Source organism: Hyperoodon ampullatus (genome assembly GCF_949752795.1).
Source record: "Hyperoodon ampullatus genome assembly, chromosome: 9".
Classification (NCBI taxonomy): domain Eukaryota; kingdom Metazoa; phylum Chordata; class Mammalia; order Artiodactyla; family Ziphiidae; genus Hyperoodon; species Hyperoodon ampullatus.
In genome coordinates, this window is record NC_136922.1 from 92,771,130 (window position 1) to 92,793,830 (window position 22,701).

Here is a 22,701-nt window from a genome sequence, read left to right on the forward strand (position 1 = left end):
TGCTTTTCTTTTTAAACAAGTCAACATTGAACTAGGACATGCTCTGACCCCACTCCCCTCATTTTGCTGACTAAATTTTTTTTTAAATCCATTGGCAGAAAAAAAGATATTTTCCTCAAATAGGATGATCATATTTTATTGCTGCTTTGTTTAGTAGACATTTTTCTCAATTGGGAAAAAAAAGTCTAGGTGAAAAATTACCTAACAAGAGAAGTAGTTTACATGGTCATAACATTTAAATTGCTGCCAAAAGAAAAAAAATGTAAAAAAAGATTTTAAATGTAAAATATCACATAACTTCAAAAAACTTACCTCAGTTTTCTATCACTTATCATGTACTATAAGTCAACTTTCTAAATAGGATTATAGTCCTTTATTATAAGCCCCTAGTTGAACTATGGTATACATTTAAAAGAATGCTACTACAAAATTTTTCTTTTCTTTTTGTTTCTGCCTATTGTGTACTTAAGCTATAGATAATTTTTGAATAAAAAGCCTACGGTAGATATAAATGCAATAGTTAACTGATCCTGTTTGCTGATGTCCTTTTCGTGGTCCACGGAAGGTGGCGTCTTTTAGTCCAGCATCTTCTCCTGTTTCTTGCCTTCCTTTTTCTTCTTCTTAGATTCTGCTGTGATTAAAAATAAAAGAAAGAGAAGAAGAAGCATTGCATTAGTAAGCTATGAGGGAGGGAGCCACTTGTCTTATAAATGGCCAGGAATGAAATGATTAGATACATAGAAAAAGTACGTGTGTATTGGGGTTGGGGGGCTCTGCTTTTGTGCTTTTGTCAGGAGAATGCCTATGAGAATAGGCAGGAGTAATACAGCTTACCTCCCTGTGTGAGCGCATATAAATGCCTGTTATCTTACTGGTTGCCCCCATTTGATAAACAACATACTGTCTGGGGTTCCTACTTAGAAAATACAAACACAGCCAGAATCTCTGAGAGAATAAGCCAGGTCACTGCTCAATGGAGAGCTACAAATGCTTTCTTAGCCCTTCATTTCCCACATTCCCTTTCCATGGAGAGTTGATAAGCATTCTTTACTGACAAACATTTTCAAAGTGCTTCCACTCCTGATTTGCCCTCTGTTTATACATTTAGGCAGCTATTCATATACGAAGGACCACCTTTGAACCTACCAGACATGGAGCTTTGACTCTACAGAGACTCCTAGCCTTGGATGAAGCAAGTGGAATGTACCAACCTGGGCTAAACCAGGTGAGTAAAACTATGAGGATTTAAATCAAAAGACTTTATCCTTTTCCATTCAATCATCTGCCATCTCCCTTTTCCTAAGCATAGGAGAATGCTGTATAGAATAGGACATGTCAGCTTTGGCTCCAAAGATAAGAATGGTCAGCATCACCAGGCTAGTGAGTAAAAGGATATTGCTAAATGTTGCTAAAATACTTCCCCCATTTGGTCCACAATAGTGGCAGAAATGTATGGATTTGGGGCTGGAGCCAGACTGCTGGAGTTTAAATTCTGGCTCCATCACTAGTTACTATAAGACTGAGAAAGTTAATTTGTGTATCTGTGTCTCAGATTCCTCACTTGTGAACGGGCATATGAATAGTACCACTTTGTAAGGTTCATATCCAAATTCAATGAGTTGTATAAAATCCACTGAGAACAGAACATGGCACAATGACATGTGCAAATAAAGGTAAGCAGTCATCATTAGTGTGATAATAGACTAAGAACAAGAGGTAATTTCTCTGTAAGATTAATACTCTTTGTCATCACCAAGACATGTGCACTGAGCAGGTTATTGAATGTGCTAAGCAACAGAGGAATATCAGGACACAAACAATGGCCAGTAGGGATTAGGCCTTTGTTCATCAGATCATAGGACATGTGTCCAAGAGGGTCAAAAGGCTTATGATGAGAGGGGACATGACACCAACCACAAATGGTGTACAAAACCCAGCTTATACTTAAATAGAGCTTGAGCTTTCTGCATTCTTACCAGCTCTTCAGATAAGTTCCAAAGTCCATTATATATTAGATGAAGTATTATTTCTGTACAAAGTAATTGTCCTAAACTTCCTTTACTCAAGCTTCAAGGGTGCAACATACACAATTAGGTCAGGAGTTGCTAAAATTTTGCTAAAGTGCTGCTCACAAGCATTCATTTTGTTCATGTGTATCCTCAAATTTTCCCCTCTCCATACTGAAGTAACAATTTTTTATTCTTTCTATTTTTACTTGTCATTATAAAAGTCTCCCTTTTTTTAACCTATTAAAGGTGAGATGACCAGAACTTCCAAGTTTAAAGATACCTCTAAGCTCAAAGAAGGTTTTCTGTTCAATTTCTGGACAAGTAATGTCTGAACATTTAATAATTCCCGCTCTTTGGTTGACATTTGAAGTAAGAGCTGTATATTAAAATGGTATCATCAGGGAATAATCTAAGATGACAACTGAAATATAACTTTGATTTCCCTTGTCTGATTTTCTCCAAATCCCTTACTGGGGAAGCCTTAGTAATTTATAATCCTCTAGCTCTCCAGTAGAGTGGATGTTTGGGGCAATAATTTGCATATTTTGGCTAGCATGTCCCTATTTCATATGTAAGTAAATGGATCCCATACCAATCAGGTGTTTGGAAAATTTTATTTCATAACACTTAAAGTTATTCTGAATATTGAACACTATTTGATCTGACTAATGTAGGTTGTTCATTTCAGGGAACACTTTGGGAATGGGAATCTCTCCTCAGTTCTCCTTGGTAAAGGCAAGAGCACATCCTCTCTCTGTTACCTGAGCCTGACATTTATTTTATATTCATCAATTAACAACTGGCTAAATACCAAGAAATCAACCAATTGCCATGTAATCTGCATAACATCAATCAATTTATTTTTTTGATGCAACTGACAAGTCATCATGGCATTCCTTTGACACACTGCACACCTTAAGTCCACTCTGGGTTCAATATAAATAGGAAAATGAGGAGCCTCAGTAAAAGGTAGTGGGAAGAAGGAAGAGTTTGTATTTGCATAAGGTCAATTTGATTTCTCACATTGTGACTTTTACGTACATTTTACTGACAAAATGAACTTTGTCACTACTTGTCTCTGTGGTCTCAAAAACTTGCGAACATCCTCTCAAGCTTTATCCTGTCTACATGAGGGTTTTTAAATAGTATCATGGAATCTATGATCAAGAAAGAACTTAATCCAACTCTCCTGTGTAATTGGTGCAGAAAGAGAAGCCAAAAGAGTGTCAGTGATTCCTCAAGGTCTACAATGATCCAGCAGTAGAATCAGATGAGGTGCCATTCCCTGACTCTTGGACCTCTTTGCCCAGCACAGCACCACATCCATTAATCATCACATCTGTAGTAAATGCCCATTGGTCTTATTTTGTACTTATATGTTGCCCATTGTTCAGATCACCTCCCTTTACTTGAATCTCTACACTTAACGCTTATTTCAATTCCCCCAAGCACATCATTCCTTTTTCTCTCTCAGTCTTTGGCCTTCAAACCCACTCTTTATTCCATCAACTCCACACTTCCATGACCACCTCCATCTTGTTAATGCCTCCCATCCTTCAGGAACCACTTTTGACACCACTTCTAGTTTGTTAAGCTCTTGATCTGAGTTAGAAGCCTATTATCTTTATTTCCCCAGCAGAGCACTTATCTCTAGTACTGTAGTTGTCACCAAAGTATAAGCTGTGAGAGGGCAGAATCTCTACTACTGTTAACCCCGTAGCCCACAGCATGGTACCTAGTGCATTATAGCTGACTAGTAAATCTTCAGTGAACTAAATAAGTCTGCAGCACGGCAAGAACACATGCCTCATTGGCTTACCATTTTCCTTATGTACTCATTTTCCTTATGGAGGTTCCCTGAATTTTCCTTGGTTATTTCCACCTCAGTCTTTACATATTATGTTCTTTTTACCTGAATGTTTTTATTCCTACTATCCTAGCTTTGCTTGGCCAACATCAACTCATCCTTAAGATCTTCAGTTTCACTTCTTCAAGGATGCCCTTCCCAAACTCCCAAGCTAAGCATATTTCACCCATGGTTAGACACTTCCATTGTGCCTCTCATTGCTAGTAATATTGTATTGAATTATTTAACATGCATTTTCCCTTCCTACGAGGGTAGAGACTATGTTTGCCTTTTGCATCTGTGTCTTCAGTGCCTGGTACATGATAAGCCTGGTACATGAAATGCAAAAAAATATTTGTTGCATGCAGAGTGAAGAAATAAACACTTGAAGGGGAAGTAAAAAGAGTCAACTCATTAGTACATAGAAAAGTAGTATTTCTCGAGGAAAGTAAAAAAGTATAAATTCAATCAGAATCTTGTAATATTTCAGTGAAATATTTAAAGTTCTTCTTTAAATATTCTTTGAAGAATTTTTTACAAAGAATAATTTACAAACATATATACATGAAATTTATCCAAGATTCTCAACATTTTTCTTGTCTTTAAAGTCCTGAATTAACTCTGTGAGTAAAAGTAGTGTCCGATTTTAGTAGTCTTTCAAGGTTATGGTGAAAGAACCCTTTCCTCTAAGCATGAGGGTCACAAATTGGCCTAGAGCAGGGGTCTAACTGGGTAAAACAAAGTGCTTTGTAATAAAGTCATACAGTGGCTACTCTCAAAGGTTTTAAGAGCCCATGTGATCATTGTCCTGACTTGAAATAGTAGGGCACCTTAATTCACACTGAAAAGAGCCAAGTCCAGGGAAAGCAGCACACACTCAGCATACCTCAAATAACACCCCAGGCTACTATCACTCTTCCCTACCTGGACTGAAGTTGTGAAGCAGAAACGGATGCAAACAGGAAATGAGCCATTGTCAAAACGTGAGAGCGAAGGGCTTGTTCTGTTCCCTTGAATGATCACTCCCGAGACATTGCTGCACTGGAAACTCACAGTGGTGCCCTTGGTGTGCTTTAACTTCCTGGGTTTCCAAACTTTCATCCTTTCTTTGGCCAGTTTTTGAGTTGATGGAGGAAAGTGCTTATCTCTCTCTCATGGTATATATGTAAAACTTTGTATTATTTGAATAGAAGCAGGATTTTTTGTTTGAGATATATTTGAAAGTGTTCAGAAAGCACTAAGACTTTCCTAAAAATGAACACTCTAAACAATTCGGGAACTTCATGTTGCTATGAATGACAGCACCTGGAGTGCCATCTTTGCCATATTCTATGTAGAAAACTCAAAATCTAGCCAGGAAAATTCTTTCAATGCATAGCAACTACTGATCGTAAAGAATAGAGGCAGTGAGAAGAATAAGAATAATATGAGCTATGCTAGAATAAATTCTGAGCTCATATATATACTTTAAAATCTGAATAGAAGACAAAATCTTGATGGACTCTGAAGAAATAAGTGGCACAGAGGCCATGTGTTTAGTCAGGCAATGAGGCTACAAATTCTGTTAGGAACGTCCTGAGAACCAAGTCTTCACCGAGAGGATTGGTTCAGACTGATGTCTTCCATCTACCAGCTCTGTGATCTTGGGCAAATCAATCGTTCTGCATCTGTTTCTGTAAACTGAGGATAATAAAACCTGGTATATCCTCCTCATAGGGCCATCGTGAATATCATATGAGATGATGACCTCTAAGATCCCATTTTACTACTACTAAACAAAAAAATTCATATAGCAAATATTTACTCTATATCGACTACCTATCTGGTGCTGTTCTAGATGCTGGGATATAATAGCAAACAAGATAAAATTCTGCTCTCACAGAGCTTACATTACAAGTACTGTTCTCAAGGTTGCTTTATGTGAGGGTCTTTCAAAATTGTACTCTGAAAGTGTATATTTATATTAAAGATCACAGCACCTATTTTTATGGCTTCACTCCGTATTTCTCTTGGTACACCACAGATGCATGTGATGTAAGAGAATTAATTAGTAGGGAGAAAAAGTATGTCTATAGTAGATTTGGCCTGAGGGGGGAGAGAGTTCCTCTTCTCTGAGTTATTTCATTCTTCTTAAAAAATATTAGTTAGCTTTTCAGTTTTAAAAGTAATACCAGGGCTTCCCTGGTGGCGCAGTGGTTGAGAGTCTGCCTGCCGATGCAGGGGACACGGGTTTGTGCCCCGATCCGGGAAGATCCCACATGCCGCGGAGCGGCTGGGCCCGTGAGCCATGGCCGCTGAGCCTGCACGTCCGGAGCCTGTGCTCCACAACGGGAGAGGCCACAACAGTGAGAGGCCCGTGTACCGCAAAAAAAAAAAAAAAAAAAAAAAAAAGTAATACCAGCTTATATAGAAAATAAAGAAACATATGGTAAAGAAATTACCCATGGTTTCACAATATAAAGATAACACTTTTAGCAACAGGTTCTATTTATGTTTCCTTTCTATAAATATATGTAATATATACATTAAACTAGGAACATATTGACAGTTGATAAAGTATATTATACTAAAAGTTCTATTGTATTCGTTTTCATGCCACTGCATATACTCTGAAACATGACCAAGTAGTATTCCTTTATGACATGCCCACCCTTATTTTTTGTAACCTTTCTTCTTTTGCTGCTCAGTTGGCGTGTTCCCACTTTCTGTTATTATGAATAATGGTGCAATGTGTGTTTTTACAGACAAATCATTGTATGTTAAAATTCTGCCTTAGTATAAATTATTAGAAGAGGATCTACTTGATCAAAGGACAGAGTGTTTTTAAAGCTCTAGGTATATACTGGCATAGTTCTTTCTTGAAAGGAAGTACCAATTTAAATTTTTATCAGCAACCTATATGAGTCTATCACAGCAAACTCGTTCTCAAAAGGCAAATAATCAAACAGGATGCATCATCTCTTTTCCATCTATTCACAGGCCCTTTTAGAAATGGGATTGCCATGTGGATGGTACAAGTAAACACCCACTTCCGTATCCAATATTAGGGAAATATGGAAGAAATAAGGTTGTGAGTAAGCATTGAAAGACATCAGTTTAAAGATTTTTTGAACACCTTGAGAGGAAATGCTATTCTGTGAAGCAGAAGAGTTGAAAATTCTGGGATAAGCTAATCTCATTTTCTGAGCAAAATGTCTTGGTTTGATTTCTCTCTTTCACATGACGTATGGGGTAGACAGAAAACATAAAAAGAAAATTAAGAGATGACAAGATTTGAGAGGCGCTTGAATTTTAACTGAGTCAACCTCTCTTTGCCACTGATTCAAATAAAATGGCTTTGGGTCATTAAATCGATGGGAGGAACTATTGATTAGACTAGGAAGAAGAGATTTGTACCTTCTAAGAGGTAGAATTCCTATATGAGGAAGCTATGAACACTCAGAAATGGACACTGGAGATTCAGAGGTCAAGATTACCAGCAGACAGGGACAGCGGGAGGCGTGCCATAGAAAGCCCTAAAGCTAACCTGTGGAGACTCATTCAATAAATCATGAAAACTGAGTGAAGGAAAGGGATCAGATTACTGACAAACAGTAACATCGCAATGTAAGTAAGTCCAAAATCTGGATACCACCAACACCCTTTTAATGCTTCATGAACCTATTTAAAGGAACTCACCTGTATTTAAGAATTAGCTGCCTAGTCACCTGGAAATATCTAATTCCTTGCACCATGCCAGCTGCGTCTCAGAACTGATAACAAGGCTTGCTGAATTGTAAATGTACAGCTCAGTGATCCACCAGGGATCCAGGTACTAGTTGGCTTGGCTTCCTGGCATGGCACCATTCATTAAACTTCCCAATATTAAGTGGCACAATACAGGAAGAAATTTCTATATATTTAAAAATCAAAAGTATAATCTGTTAGATTTTTGTTCTTAAGATATTATTCACAGATATGGTTCGGTCCAACATCTGTGTAATGATTTGTTGTTTCCTCTTCGATTTCTTATTTTGTAATGTCACTCGCTTCATTTCCTCTTTTAGGGACTCAGTGCATTTACTTCTAGGATTATGTATGGAATACATACCTACCTCTATACATACATATCCACCTGCCTACGGCTGCTACTCAGTGCTGCCCATGTGCTGACAGCTGTTCCTTCCCTCACTGTCCACCTTCCTTTTTGCTCATCAATTCTATTTCATAACAATACCTACAACTTCCTCCCAATTATCTGCCCTTCTACACGTTTGCTTTCTGACATCAAGTAGATGTGCATAAAAGATAGTATACATCTGTGTCTAGACACAAACAAAATATGTCTGGACCCTCTGAGGAACCTCTGTTCTGCCCCCATTTACTTTGAGAGGTGACTCGGCACTTAACTGCACAGCCTCCAAATAGCAAGTTCAGCCATCAGAGCAGCAGTGAGTAATGTGGACCTAACAGAAGATTTAGTGGAGGTGAGGAAATTATTTCATCAGCCACCCAAAGCAAGCTTACTAAAAGTCCCTAAGCATGTCAGTTATTTTCCAAAGCAACTCCCACTGGATCAGTAGATGAAGCCCTTCTCCCTTCACCCAGAGACTCCTCTTTTCAGCCTCTTTTCCCGCTTGTCTCTCCGTTTCCTTTTCTTTGAAGGAAAATGTTGAGATAACTATTGGCTTCTCCAACCCATCTAGAAAGGAATCCTCTCTAGGATGCGCTTCCTTTATACAGTAGACATGAGTGTGATGGGGTCACTCCTATGTGCATGTGTGTACCAGGTAGAGAGTCACCAAGTCAAACCCCTCTTTTTAGCTCAGCACATTCACATTGTCCTTATGTATCAGCTACACCTATTCATGTGTTTGAAAATGTAAAAACAACTGAAAATTTTTGTGGATATTTCCTCTGAATTCACAAGAGAGAAGATAAGTGAAGAAAGGAATCAGAGTTGTTTCATCTGTACATCCTTTAATCCAGGGCTTTCTCACTTGTAGATAGTTACAGAAGGAAAACAAAAAGCTCTGTGCATGTGTGTGTGTGTGTGCGCGAATGCCTGTGTGTGTGTGTTTTTGTCTTTTTCAGCTTTGGCCAAAAAAAAGGTTTTTAAGTGTTAAATAACATTGAAGAGAGGCAAATATAGCTAAAGCAAGTGAAACTCTTCAAAGAATGTGTGATTTTACATAGGTAGCTTTGAGAATGTAGGTTATGATTATGCCCGTATATTTGCGGGTACAATAGCATGCAAATCTGATACCTGTGTTAGAGACTCGGGGTATGTATGTGTTTGGTTTGGCAGTCACTATATGCTGTCATGCTTGGTGATACTGCTGGCCCTAACTCCGTCCCACGCCTCCCAGCTACTTTGCAGAACTCTAGAAGCTAGAACAGAGTGATATAATTAAATCCACGTGTCTCTCTCTCCCTCTCTCTCCCTCTCTCTCTCTCTCACACACACACACACACAGCCTTACAAGGGGGAATGAACATGTAGGTTTCTTCTGTTCAGCAAAGCATCTGCCCCTTCTTCAGTCCTAGGCCACTCTCATCACCTTACACTTCTTGACAGTGACTTCCCCACACACAGATTAACTGCCTTCTTCTACATCAAAAGCAGAAAAGAAGAACGCTTATTTCTAATATGATATTTAAATGTTTAAAAGCTTGTTTCTGCAATAATGAAGGCATAGGTAGAAAATTTACCTTATTATAAAAATATTAAAATTTATATTATAGCCCAAGTCAGAAATGAAATGTATCATTATAAACAATAAGTAATTCCCACTTAGCACATCATTATTTTTCTATTACCATATCTGATGTTTAATATTATAGGACTGGTGTTACTGTAAACTCAAATTATGATTTATGAAAAAGGAGAAAAGCTTGAACTCTAGAATATTTAAAAGCTCAGTAAGTACAGCTCAATAAATCATTTTTTATTCACTCTCAAATGAAATTTTTAGGTATGTGTGTATATATATATATATGTATATATAAGAATCAGTTGTTTTATATATAATATATATATATATTTTATATATATAAATTATATATATATTTTATATATATATAAATTATATATATATTATATATATATTATATATTTATATATATATATTATATATATATGAATCAGTCGTTATGGGCTGAATTATGTCCCCCTCAAAAATTCATGTTAAATTCCTAACCCCGATACTTCAGAGTGTGAACATATTTGAGACAGGGTCTTTACAGAGGTAATTCAGTTAAAATGAGATCATTGGAGTGGGCCCTAATCCAATATGACTGGTGCCCTTATAAGAAGAGGAAATTTGGACACAGATATGCACAGAGGGAAAATGATGTGAAGGCACAGGGAGAGGACAGCCATCTATGAGCCAAGAAAAGAGGCCTGGAATAGACCCTCCCCTCATGGCATTCAGATGGAATCAACCCTCCTGAAACCTTGATCTCAGACTTCTAGCCCCCAGAATTGTGAAAAAATTAATTTCTGTTGTTTATGGTATTTTGTTACAGCAGTGCTACCAAGCTAATACAGCAGTGAACTAGACTTCACACTAGTTTTCATTTTTGTATATCCTTCAGATCACCCTCATTAGTTGTAGAGATGCAAAATATACGTGTTTATTCTTATGTTTTAAAAAAATCTGTTCCCCACATTTTAAATAACATCATTTGAATATGTGACTTTGGTACTGCATACTCTAGGACTTTATGCTCATTAATGGTTTCACAATGCTCTCTGCATTAATCCACTTACCTGTCTCCACCCTTGTCCTCCAGATTTCCAGCAGGTGAGCTACATTTCCCCATTACTTGATTCCTTCCACCCCCATCCACCCATCGCCCTGTCTACAGCAGCAGCAAAAGTTAGATCTGAGGAGATTCCTGTCGACTTCACATTTTTTTAGACAGCAGCCTTCACAGCAGCTTAATTTATTACTCTTGTGCATCTGGGCGAAGACCTGAAAATAAAGTTGTCCTTTTTTCTGTAGAATGAGAATAATTCCTGAAATTATCTTTGCCTTGGGAAAGCGAGTGCTGTGAATGTGTGAACCTGCGGCAAAGAGCTCTGGGCCTTGCCCCCTGTGTGACCCAGAAGGAGGACACCAGAAAAATGTTTACCTGCTTCTTGCTCTTTGGATTTCTGATGAGCTCTCTATAAATACTGTTCTTTCCTCCTGAAAAAGTCTTTTTTTCTCTTCCCTGTCTGTGCGCTGAGCAACAGCCAGCCCGCTTTGATTTCCCTGTAGGCTCCTGAAGGCTTTGCATCAGGGCCAAGCTGGCTGGAGTCACGGAGAGTGTGCAAAGTATCTCTGCTAGCAGCACTTGTTACCAGGACACTGGTGCCTTGGATCCTGGGGAAGCACCAACATCTCTACGAATCTCACAGTGGAGAGAAGGTAGCCCTGAATCCAGCCCTGGGTTGAGCCTTGGAGGCCACTGAGTGTAACAGGGTGCATTGCACTGCTGTGTCTTACTCTGGAGGAACTCAACCCCTTTAGAGGACCCCATCTTGAGAACTGCAGCACTAAAAGTTATCATTTGCTCCCATCCAATTATTACACAAAGACAAGCTTGAGACAAAAATTATCTGACATGACTCAATCGTAAATGACCCCAAACATGCTTATACCAATGTTTTAGAATTATCATTAAAACAGAAACCAAAACTATTCATTTATTTTACAATACCCAAAGAGATCCCATAGGAAGCGCTCAGTTTAGGAAGAACTGGTGTAATAGAAAAGAACTCTGGACACAGTCCTGACTTCAAGTTCAAGCCTGACCCCTCACTGGCTAGTGACCTTGTGCAAGTTGCAACCTTAGTGTCCTCCTTTGTAAAATGTGAACCAAACTCCTTGGGGCTTTGGTGGGGACCAAGTGAGACAATGCATGCTAAGGGCTTAGTATAGTGCCTGTCACGTTGGTGGGATGGGGAGGGTGGGAGGGAGGGAGATGCATGAGGGAAGGGATGTGGGAACAGATGTATATGTATGACTGATTCACTTTGTTATAAAGCAGAAACTAATAAAAAAAAAAAAGAAAAAAAAAGACTATAAATAGCAACTGCTTTTGTGATGCTCAAGAAATGCTGATGATAATAGCTAAAACCTAAAACACAAAGCAAAAGTTAGAAAGGAGAAATGCAGAAGCTTCAGGGGGAAATAAAAAGAAGGTCTCTCAACCCAGTATCTAATTAGTGCAAACATTGTTCTATTATGCAGCCTTCCTTGATACTAATTATTATATAGCTGTTTTGTGTGTGCACAGCTAATGAGCCTCTGAGCACGGAATTTACCAAGGGAGATGGAAGAAGACACACAGCATGAAGTAAACTCTACAAATATTTATAGTTCCTAGTCCTCACATCTGTTCCAGCATAGAAACAAAAATTCTTCAATAAGAATGGGAGTAAAACACCCAGGTGACTCTTCTTCCAGGTGAGTGTCTTGTGCTTTAACTGTGATTTCTGTATACATTTTTTGGCAGCCAGTGAATGAATGATGTGCTCTAGTAAGCCAGACCAGGACAGTTTAGTTGGATACATCATTCATTCATTAAGTCGGTACTATATGTTGAGCTCCTCTCAGGGACTAGGGACATGAGATGTAGTAACTTGCAAAGGGGAATGGGCTGTGGCTCCCGACCTCAAGAGGTTCAGGGTGGGGCAAGGCAGACATGCACTCATGGCAGAGACAGGGATGAATGTCTTATCAGAGGAGCCAGCCCTCGGAGAAAAGGCAGCAACTCAAGGCTCGGGAAGGGAAGTCTGGCAAGTTCTCATATTGATCTCTTTTCTAATCCTTGAACAAAACAAGCTCTTTTTGGCCTCAGGACTTTGAACTTCCCCTTGTTTCATTTAGAACATTAGTATGGCTAGCTGCTCTATGTCTTCAAGTCCAAGTTCAAAAGTTGCCTCTCAAAGGAGCTTTCCCCAGTTACTGTATCTAACTTAGCCCCCTTCCCTTTTGGTCACTCTGACACTTGGCTCTTTAGATTTTAAGACCACTTACTCTAATATGTAGTTCTAATTTTAATTACTAGTTATTTATTTTGGTCACTGTTATCTACCCACCACCACCACTAGAACATAGCAGTAAGAGGGAAGGAAACTTGTTTAATATCAGCAGCACCTAACATACAACCTTTACCACTGTAGGCTCTTAATAGATTTTATAAATAAATGAATAAATTGGAAACAATGCCCAAGGACAGCATGCTGCTCTCTTTCATAGCCTTTGTACTCTGAGCGGTACATTGGGATTTATCCTCCTGTTTTTCCTATTGCACTATAGGTCCATATAGGTCATTGATTTGTCCCTGGTGCTAACTCTAGCCTATAGAACCCACTCCATAAATACTTGATCAATGAACGAGCTGGGTTTTACAGAATGAAATGTATGAAGTATAGAAGAAGGAGAACAAGTTCCAGGTTTCTACAATCATAGGTGCAGAGAAATGGACATATAAGAGTTCATGGCCCGTTCGGCCATCTCTGGGAGTTTGATGTGGCTGAGGCAGAGTATACGGGCAATGCCAGGAACAAGGATCCGGCAAGAGCCAAACTGGATGATCACGTCCTGCTCACGAGCCAGGATCTGATTCTGTTGCTGGTGGAAGTGATGATAAAAGAGGGATTTTAGGAAGAATAAGTGGGTCTGAAATTCATTACCTTTCTCAGATAAGAAACTGAGATGCCCATGTTGAATAGATACAGGGGTAGGAGCTGTACATAATGCAGGAGATCTAGAGTCAGGCTGCCTTGTACTTAAGTCCTGGCTCCTCTGCCTATTAGCTGTATCACCTTACACTAGGCGTCTCACTTCTCTAAGCCATAGTTTCCTTATACATAAAATTGGGGATGATCATAGTAACTATTTCACAGAGTTTTTGTGAATATTCAATGACACAATGTATGAGCAATGTACCCAGCTATAATCAAAACCTACTAGGCTCTCATGAAATATTAACTATTACTATCGTTGTAATCACCATAATTCTTTTGCCTGAAAAGGTGCTGAGGGAAACGCCCACCTCAGGAAATCCATTTGGAAGGAAGGAAACAGTCTGAAAAACACTGCACATTTATCAGGTATTTTTACATAAATTACTTCATCTTTACAATAGTGCTATGAGATATTCATTGAAGACTTTAGTTTACAGAAGACAAAACAGATATTCTAATAAGAAAGTTGCAGAATTAGATTTTCTCACTTCAAGAACAGTATCATGGATGGGAAATAAAATAGACATTCAAAGATTTCCACAAGCAGAATAAAAAAGAAATGAAAACCTTAAGGCCAAACTGAATAAGAGTGTTTCCCTCTGATCAAAAAGAACAAAATCCCCATAAGATGCCCCAGGCTGCCTCTTTCTGGTCAAATGCAAGGGCAGCAGCCATCAACCCCATCAGGGGTCTTAGAGGGGAGGGAGCCCATTCCAGGCTGGCCTACAGTGGGATTCTGTGCATTCACCTCTCTCAACACAGTTAAAAGTCTCTCAGCCTAGCAAAGCTCATCCACAGAGGGCTGCATGCTCATTCCCAAGGGATGTCAGAGCCCAGAAAATAGAAAGAAATGTTGGGGAGCATCTTTTATCTTTAAAAGAACTAACAAAAGAATCTACTTAGCGGGAGAGAATCGAGAATGCTGGCAATACCACTTTACTGACTCCCTTTCCCATTTAATGATCAGTTGCTAAACGCTGTGTCCTGCACACAGCTGAATCTCACACTTAAATGGTTGCTGTCCTTTTGATTTTTAAAGATGAATTGCCAAACCTGAGAGGGCTAGGAAATCATCCAAAAAGAGAGAGCAGCGACATGGCAAAACTTTTAGAAATAGCTGGGAAGAACTAAAAGGAATTAGGGTTATCGATAGCAGGGAAGTTTAACAAGGGCTTGGTACGAGCAGAGCATGAATTGGTGGACAGGACAGCAAGAGGGATTAACACTGTTTCCTGGACCACCTGTGACACAGACATCCATCCATGTGCTTCTCCCTCTGCCTACCCCAGAAACCATTTGTGAATACCCTTCTGTCAGGCAAACTTGGAAGCAGATATATGCCAAGCTGGCCTGTCAGTATCAAAAGGAGTTTCGCAATACTTCACAATATTTATGTATCTTGTTTATAAAGCAACTAATAATTTCCAGGTCAATGATAACTCAAGATTCTAGAACGATCCAAGATGATCATTAGGCTATATCATTTATGGCACCTAGGAAAATCTCAGTTCATCTAGGTGCCTTCCACACAAGCCCCCACCTTGGCCTCATCTTTGACTCTGCATTCTGGTGATAGCTACCAGCAGCCCGCTCCCCTGGGCTGTACCTGCTCCCACAGACAGCACTGCCTGGAGGACCACAGCTTCCCCACAGAAGGGCCCTTCCTGAGTCCCATTCAGCTCGGCCATCTTCTAATTCTACAGTGAGTCCATCTTCCAAGGGGACCACTGAGAAACACTTGTGGCTTGGAGAACAGTTATTTGCCCCCCCTGTGAAGGGTTCTCTGCTCTGATCTTTGATATAGCGCTGTCAGCCCAGGCTGGCCACAGCTCAATTATTCCTGTGCATTATTTTCAAACTGAAAAGGCTGAAATGACTCAACAAAGAATGACTGGTGGTTCCAATAAGGAAAGACCTAACTCTCTCTACAGTTGGGTACTCAACTGGCCCAATATGATTACTCCGGGCAGCTTTCTCTCCAAGAAATGTCATCAGTGCCTCTTCTAGCCCGACAGGAGAGAGGGGTAGGTCTGATGATATACTCCAACACATACTCCCTGAAGGATCACTCACTAAAGAGCAATTCAAATCCCTTTCAGCTTCTCTTCTCATATTTACAGGCAGAGTTTGGAAAGTTATAGACATTTCCCAGACCCTCTTACAACATAATTTTATATGTGACCTACTTTCTACCATGCAGGCACTCTTAAATGAGTCTTAGAGGGAGAAGTGAACAAGTAGAAAATAAGGCCAAATTTGGGGATATTGGACATTTTGGCAAGAAAGGAGGTGGACGTGTCTGGTTTTAGGGGTACAGGGAAGGTGAAGTTTCCAGTGTCCAATTCTTAGTATTATATGTGCTGGCAGTGGGTAATTTCAGCAAGAGGGTGTCTGCTATATCAGTCACGTATGGTGTGATTAGACATTTCTCTTGAATCTCTTGCCTTCTCTGCAATATTGATGGATCCAAGTCAAATCCTCTGGCCCTTGTAGAGATTCTGTGAGCTATATAATACTCTCCAATCAACCCCTTTCTGCTTCACTAGCTAGAATAGATGTTGCTGCGGCTAAAAACTCTGACAGATATGGGATTTTCTTAATGAAAAATTTTAATTAATACTCTCAATCTCTTTTCCTAAGAAATTAAAATCTCAAGTGCCCACACAATTGCTCACCAATTTCTCCCTGCCAGATTCTGGCAGCAATTAAGCAAATTCCAGTTATAACCTTTCAGTCAATCATTGACCTTCCCCAGAGCAATCTGTCCCCATCCCCAGGAAAGCTACATTCCAATTTTGCATCTTTCAATTCTTATGCCTACATTAGAATATCAATAGTCTCCCTTCTTCTGTATACATAATATAGAAGTGAATGACTAAAACCTCTCTTCAGATTAAGTGGGATTCCAACACAAGAGAACCTTTAGATAAGGATTTCCAACCTGATACCTGGTATTACTGAAAGTGTGGACCAAGGCTAGAGAATAGAGTTTGTACAATATTGACACAGCCATAGGAAGGACCACTTCTTTACCTTCAAAAGCTAATGCTGTTAGAATGGAGTGTAATGAAGTTTAAGGCAATTTTTAACCAAAGCAAGTGGGATATTTAGTAATTTAGTAATTTCCCAAAGTTTAGATGGCAATTCTAGATATTAAGTGCCTCCTCTCCCCAAGCACGTCTTTTTTTTTTCCAGTACTTTATTTTATTTTATTTTAATTGGAGTATAATTGTTTTACAATGTTGTGTTAGTTTCTGCTGTACAATGAAATGAATCAGCTCTATGTATACATATCTCCCCTCCCTCTTGGACCTCCCTCCCATTCCCCACCCCCGACCATCCCATCCATATAGGTCATCACAGAGCACCGAGCTGAGCTCCCTGTGCTATACTGCAGGTTCCCACTAGCTGTCTGTTTTACACATGGTGGTGTGTTTATGTCAAACCTAATCTCCCAATCCATCCCACCCTCCCCCTCTCCTCCTGTGTCCATGCGTCCGTTCTCTCCTCTCCCCAAGCAAGTCTTTTAATCTTTTACCCTTGTTAATAATCAAGTCACAACCATCATCCCACAAGGGGTATGTTTTCCTATCTCTCCTCAATTTCATGGTGGGTTGTCACAGCCTTACCAACATCTTTATGTTCCATTCTAAAATTTAAAGAGCATGTTTTTCACACTGAAAATCATGCAGTTTGCGTATTGATCCACTACCATTTCCCAAAACAAGAGGCCAGTAACCAAGCAAAAGAGTTTTCTAAAACAGACAAAAAAATCCCAGAACTGATGATGTGTTTCATGAGAAGGATAATGATGTGTGGGGAAAAAAAGGTACATTCTAGCTATAAGTTCAGTGACTGGGTTTAAAAAGGCAGAATAATGATGTCAAAAGAGAACAAAGCCTGGAGCTGATTCTGCTACTCAACAATAGGGGGACTTGGATGAATCACTGATTTTTTTTGTCCTCATTTGTTACATGAGGGTCCCATCAATCACAGGCAAGGTCCCCAGAAGCTCTACCATGTAATGAGTCTAGGAATTGAGATTTATCTAATACTACCAGAGTTTCATGGGTTTGTAAAACCTAGTGGCAGCACGGTGCGATTGAAAAGGCAGTGGGTCTTCTGAGTCAGTCTGACTTTGAATTTGAATCCTCGTTTCAACACTTACAAGCTGTGAAACCTCGGGCAAGTTGCTTAACCTCTCTGAGCCTGTGTTTTCTTATATATAGAGTAGGATAAATAAAATGCAGTACATAGTGTTGCTTTGAAGCTTCAATTAAGCTTCAAGTTAAATTAAATGATGAGGTAAAAAGGAACGAAATTGGGTCATTTGTAGAGACGTGGATGGACCTCGAGACTGGCCTTCAGAGTGAAGTAAGTCAGAAAGAGAAAAACAAATATTGTATATTAACGCATATATGTGGAATCTAGAAAAATGGTACAGATGAACTGGTCTGCAAGGAAGAAATAGAGACAGAAGTAAAGAACAAACGTATGGACACAAAGGGGGGAAGGGGCGTGGGATGAATTGGGAGATTGGGATTGACATATATGCACTAAGATGTATAAAATAGATACCTAATGAGAACCTGCTGTATAGCACAGACAACTCCACTTCGCTGTACAGTAGAAACTAACACATCATTGTAAAACAACTATATCCTAATAAAAAAAATAATAAAATAAAATAAATTAAATGATGAGGAGTGCCTATGACAGTGCCCGAGTCAAAATTAGTGGGTCCCCTACTTCCCTCTGTCTTTTTCATGTCCTGAGCTAAAATAGGAGACAGCATTGATGACTTATTCTTTCCTGAATAAAGGAAGAAACTAAGTTATTATTGTATAACTTTGAGAAAAATTTGCTTAAATGACTTCCTTACTACAGCTTCCACCAGTCTTTGGTGGATCTAGTGTACAAAACCTTTTTCTCCTCTTTTAGCATTTATTTATTTTACAAATATTTATTCAGCACTTAACTACGTGCTGCTCCATGTTCTAAGCAAAAGGGATACAGTGGAGAACAAAATAGACCAGGTCCCCATCCTCCTGAAACTTATGTTCTGGGAGATGTCTTCTTTCATAACAGTTTTAGAAATAATGTTCTAGAAATTGTCTTCTTCCATTTGGTCGTCATCCCACACATCAATATTGGGCTTTACAAACCTCACCTTCTCCTATTTCAAAGGAAAATAAACTCATGGAGGTTACCTTATACTCATATGAGATTAAGTGAGAAATCCACAGGGTATAAAAGAGAACATGAATTTAGAGTCAACCAAATGTGGACTCTGTCATTTATTAGAGATGTGACCCTGGGCAAATATTGAATAAATTAACCAGGGTTCCTCAGTTTCCTTCATACCACTATTTACCTGCAAGGATATATGGAATTTTTATGAGATAATATATGTTAAACACTAAGCAAGGCGTGAGATTAGAAACAGAACAATACTAATCATAATAGAGATTCCATCTTATTACTTATTTTTCCATTGATCAGAAATAAAGGAGCTATCTTAAGTGCAGAAGTTCACACAGGGAAAGCTGTAATACCCATTCATGATTATTTGAGAAAAATGGTATAAATATATGTGAAACCCACACATGCCACTTGTTACATTTTACTTAAACCAGGAAACATATGTCATGAAAAGTGTGAGTGAATCCCATTAAGAAAATCTTCTATCTGACATGTCTCCCTAGCTCAACTCGTAGGATAAGATGATTCTTTGTGCAGAGTTCCTGGTGCCAAAACAGGATTCATAGAACCCTCCATTGTTGAGAGGGAAAAGATTACTTTTAACAAAGGTATGTTAGGCACAAAAAGAAGATTACATTTTAATGACCTACGAAATGCATAACTGGTAATGTTGTGAAATACAGACCTTAGGGTAATTCCATTTTCAATTAATTATCTACCTTAATTTTTGACATAAAAAATTACAGACTGTCTACACACTTGAAATATTTTTACCACTATTTTTCAAGTCTGAATCAGACTTTTAACCTTCATTACATATCACTAAATGGGAAATGTAAAAAGGTGAACTATTCACCAGTCCAATTAAAAAGGAGCCTCACTTAACGTATTTATCAAATATCCTGAGGAGTCTTTTTTAATCATGTTCCCATTTTGTCCGATATATTCCAAACTTTTCAACATTCTCCATATTCACCCAGCCCCACCATCATCCACCACCTACTTAATCACGATCCCATTTTTTTCCTCCCCATCCATTAAGCTGCAGTTTCTCTCACCACAGGAGAGAACAAGGATGGCATGTGTGCTTCTGTGTGTGTGTGTGTGTCTATGAATTTCACACTAGAGCAGTAAGTCTCAATTTTAGTTGATACTGAAATCTCCCAAAGAACATTTTAATTTTCAAAATGACTGATTCTGACTTAGTTGGTCTGGGTTATACTTGGGTACTGGGACTTTTATAAGTTCCCATAGAAAATTGTGTGTGCAGCCCAGGTTGAGAACCACTGGACTGGAATATAGAGATGTCTTCAATCCCTTTTCTTTTCCCACTCTATATTTATGCTGAAGATTTTGGTTCTCTGACTAGGTTAAAAATCAATTACTTTGAAAACTGTATCTGTTAGTTCTTCCAGTTTGGGGACTATCTCACTGAATAGATGAGGCCACCAATTTCCATTAGATCTGGGTAGTTGTCTCCAGGTGAGTGACATTTGTACAGTTGGCACACGAACTCAGTGCACTGACCCTAGCCCCACGTCATGCCTTCCAAATATGCACTACAACCAGCAGAGGCTTCCATGCTCTGGAAAGAGCAGCCTGAATCCTAGACATTCACCTGCAGGTCTACCCTGCTTCTAACCATCCTGAAGTTGGAGGTAACCATTTCTATGGACCACCTCATCAGAGGCTAAAAGAGTGAGGCCTGTGAAAGGGGTCCTTCCTGACCATCAGCGGCAAGTCAGCCAATCCTTCCCAGTTTCTGGGGATATTCTTGTATTCATTTATTATGGATTTCATGTTAATTTTTCTGAGTTTCTCCTTATAATTAATCTAGCCAGTATGAATTTTCAGGTCCATTTTAGAATCAAAAATGAGCAAAGGCCAAGGAGATATTTTAATGCAGAGTTCACTGAGGCCCACTGTATTCATTTGCTAGGGCTGCCATACACCGAACCAAAGAGTACATGGCTTAAATAATAGAAATTGATTTTCTCACAGTTCTGGAGGCTAGAAGTCCAAAATCGAGATGTCAGCAGGGCTGATTTCTTCTGAGGCCTTGCTCACTGGCTTGTAGGTGGCTGTCTTCTCCCTGTGTCTTCACATGGTCTTCCTTGTATGTCTGCCTGTGTCCTAATCTCCTCTTATATGCCAGTCATATTGGAATAGGCCCACCCATATATGACTTCATTTAACTCCAATCTCCTCTTCAAAGGCTCTATCTCCACATACAGTCATACTCTGAGGTGCTGTGGGTTAGGACTTCAACATTTGAATTTTGGGGGAAATAACTCAGCCCATACAACAATGAAATAAAAGAGTTTAACACCTCTTTGTCTTCCCTCCGCTGGGATTCTATTTGTATGAAACCATGGCCGTGATATTTGGTTTGGTTTACTTTCTCCAGCATGAGAGCAGAGTCTGACTTTCTGGGAATGGATAGAAAGATAGCTCTACGTAATTCTGAAATTCCAAGATAAATGTAATTGGTAAGCTAACCTAACTAAACAAATATAAAGGCTCTAAAAAAATATTAAAAGTACAGAACCTATCAAGTTATGTGGTAAAAAAGGAAAAATATAAAATAATTTAACTGATTTCATGAAAACTATATATGTTGATAATCTAGGAGAGACTTGATTTTTAATTTTCAGCCTCTTGATCTTTCTAAGTTTGTCCATACTTGTCAGGATGTAGTCCTGATTTAGGGCTTGAAATATATAGTCACCATGCAGCTGTCTTAATTGGCCTGTTTTGCTAAGTTGTTTATTTGTGCAAGGAGACTGTTCCTATCCCCCCATCTGTGCAGAGGACTTCAATTTGAATTCATCAATTGCCTGCTGAAAAGTACTTGTATGATGCTCAATATATGAGCTTTTTTCAATCCCTTTCTAAAGGTAATTCACCCAAGTTTTCCTTCTGGAAAATTTGAGTGTGCACATCTGAAGATCCTGCCTGAGTCCGTCAATCCACTCAGATTAAAATTATGGTTCAAAGGCAGGAACCTACCTTGAGGTTTGGTCTTAGTCAGTTTGCCACAGGGCTTGGAGATGGTGACTGTCTTCTGACAGTCAGCGTTGTGGAGGGCTCGCTTCAGGCTTCCAGTTCTGGTCTTCAAGGCAGTATTCAGGTCACATTCTCCCCAGGCCTGGAACTGGTATTTGCACTCCGCTAGAGGCAGGGTAGGACCAAACAGAAATCTGTGAGTTCCTCTTGGAGTGCCATGAAAATAGACACTTTTGTTAACTTTTTGTAGTGAGGTAATTGTAGGTTCACATGCAAGAAATAATACAGAGAGATCCCATATACCCTGCACCCAGTTTCCCTCAGTGGTGATATCCTGCATAGCTATAGTCCAATAGCACCACCAGGAAATTGATGTGGACACAGTCCATAGACGTTATTTAGGTTTCCCCAGTTTCACCTGCACTCATTTGTGTATATGTACGTGTGCACATTTAATCCTCTGTGACTTTATCACATATGTAGGTAAGAGTGAGTACCCCCACCGTTAGTATTCAAACAACTTCTAACACAAGGGTCCCTCGGGTTATCCTTTTACAGTCAGAACTTAGCTTCCTTCTTCCTTTCCTACCTCCTTAACCCTTGGCAATTACTAATCTGTTCTCCACCTCTGTAATTGTGTCATTTTACGAATGTTATATAAATGGAATCATACAGTATGTAATCTTTTGAGGCTGGCTTGTTTTGCTCAGCAAAATTTCCTGAAGGTCCATCCAAGTTGTATTAATCAATAGTCTGTTCCATTCATTGTTGAGGAATCCTCCATGGTATGGATATACCCCAATTTGTTTAACCATTCACCAGTTGAAAGATATCTGGGTCATTCCCAACTTTTGGTAACCGCTAAAGCTGCTATATACATTCATGTATAGGTTTTTATAAGAACATAAATTTCCATT

At 39.1% G+C, this 22,701-nt stretch overlaps 1 protein-coding gene across 1 annotated transcript in view; it reads right to left on the bottom strand.

Annotated features, from left to right (window-relative positions):
• Positions 1-575: 575 nt before the first annotated feature.
• The window catches only part of PTN (pleiotrophin), a gene marked incomplete at its 3' end in the record, with an annotated part of 97,347 nt that continues 75,221 nt past the window's right edge, over positions 576-22,701 (bottom strand). Inside the window, exons 4-5 of the mRNA XM_079711460.1 lie at positions 21,788-21,949; positions 576-631 (exon numbers count right to left, since the gene is read on the bottom strand). Coding sequence (XP_079567586.1) covers positions 576-631; positions 21,788-21,949 — 218 coding nt within the window. The remainder of the gene's footprint in view (positions 632-21,787; positions 21,950-22,701) is intronic.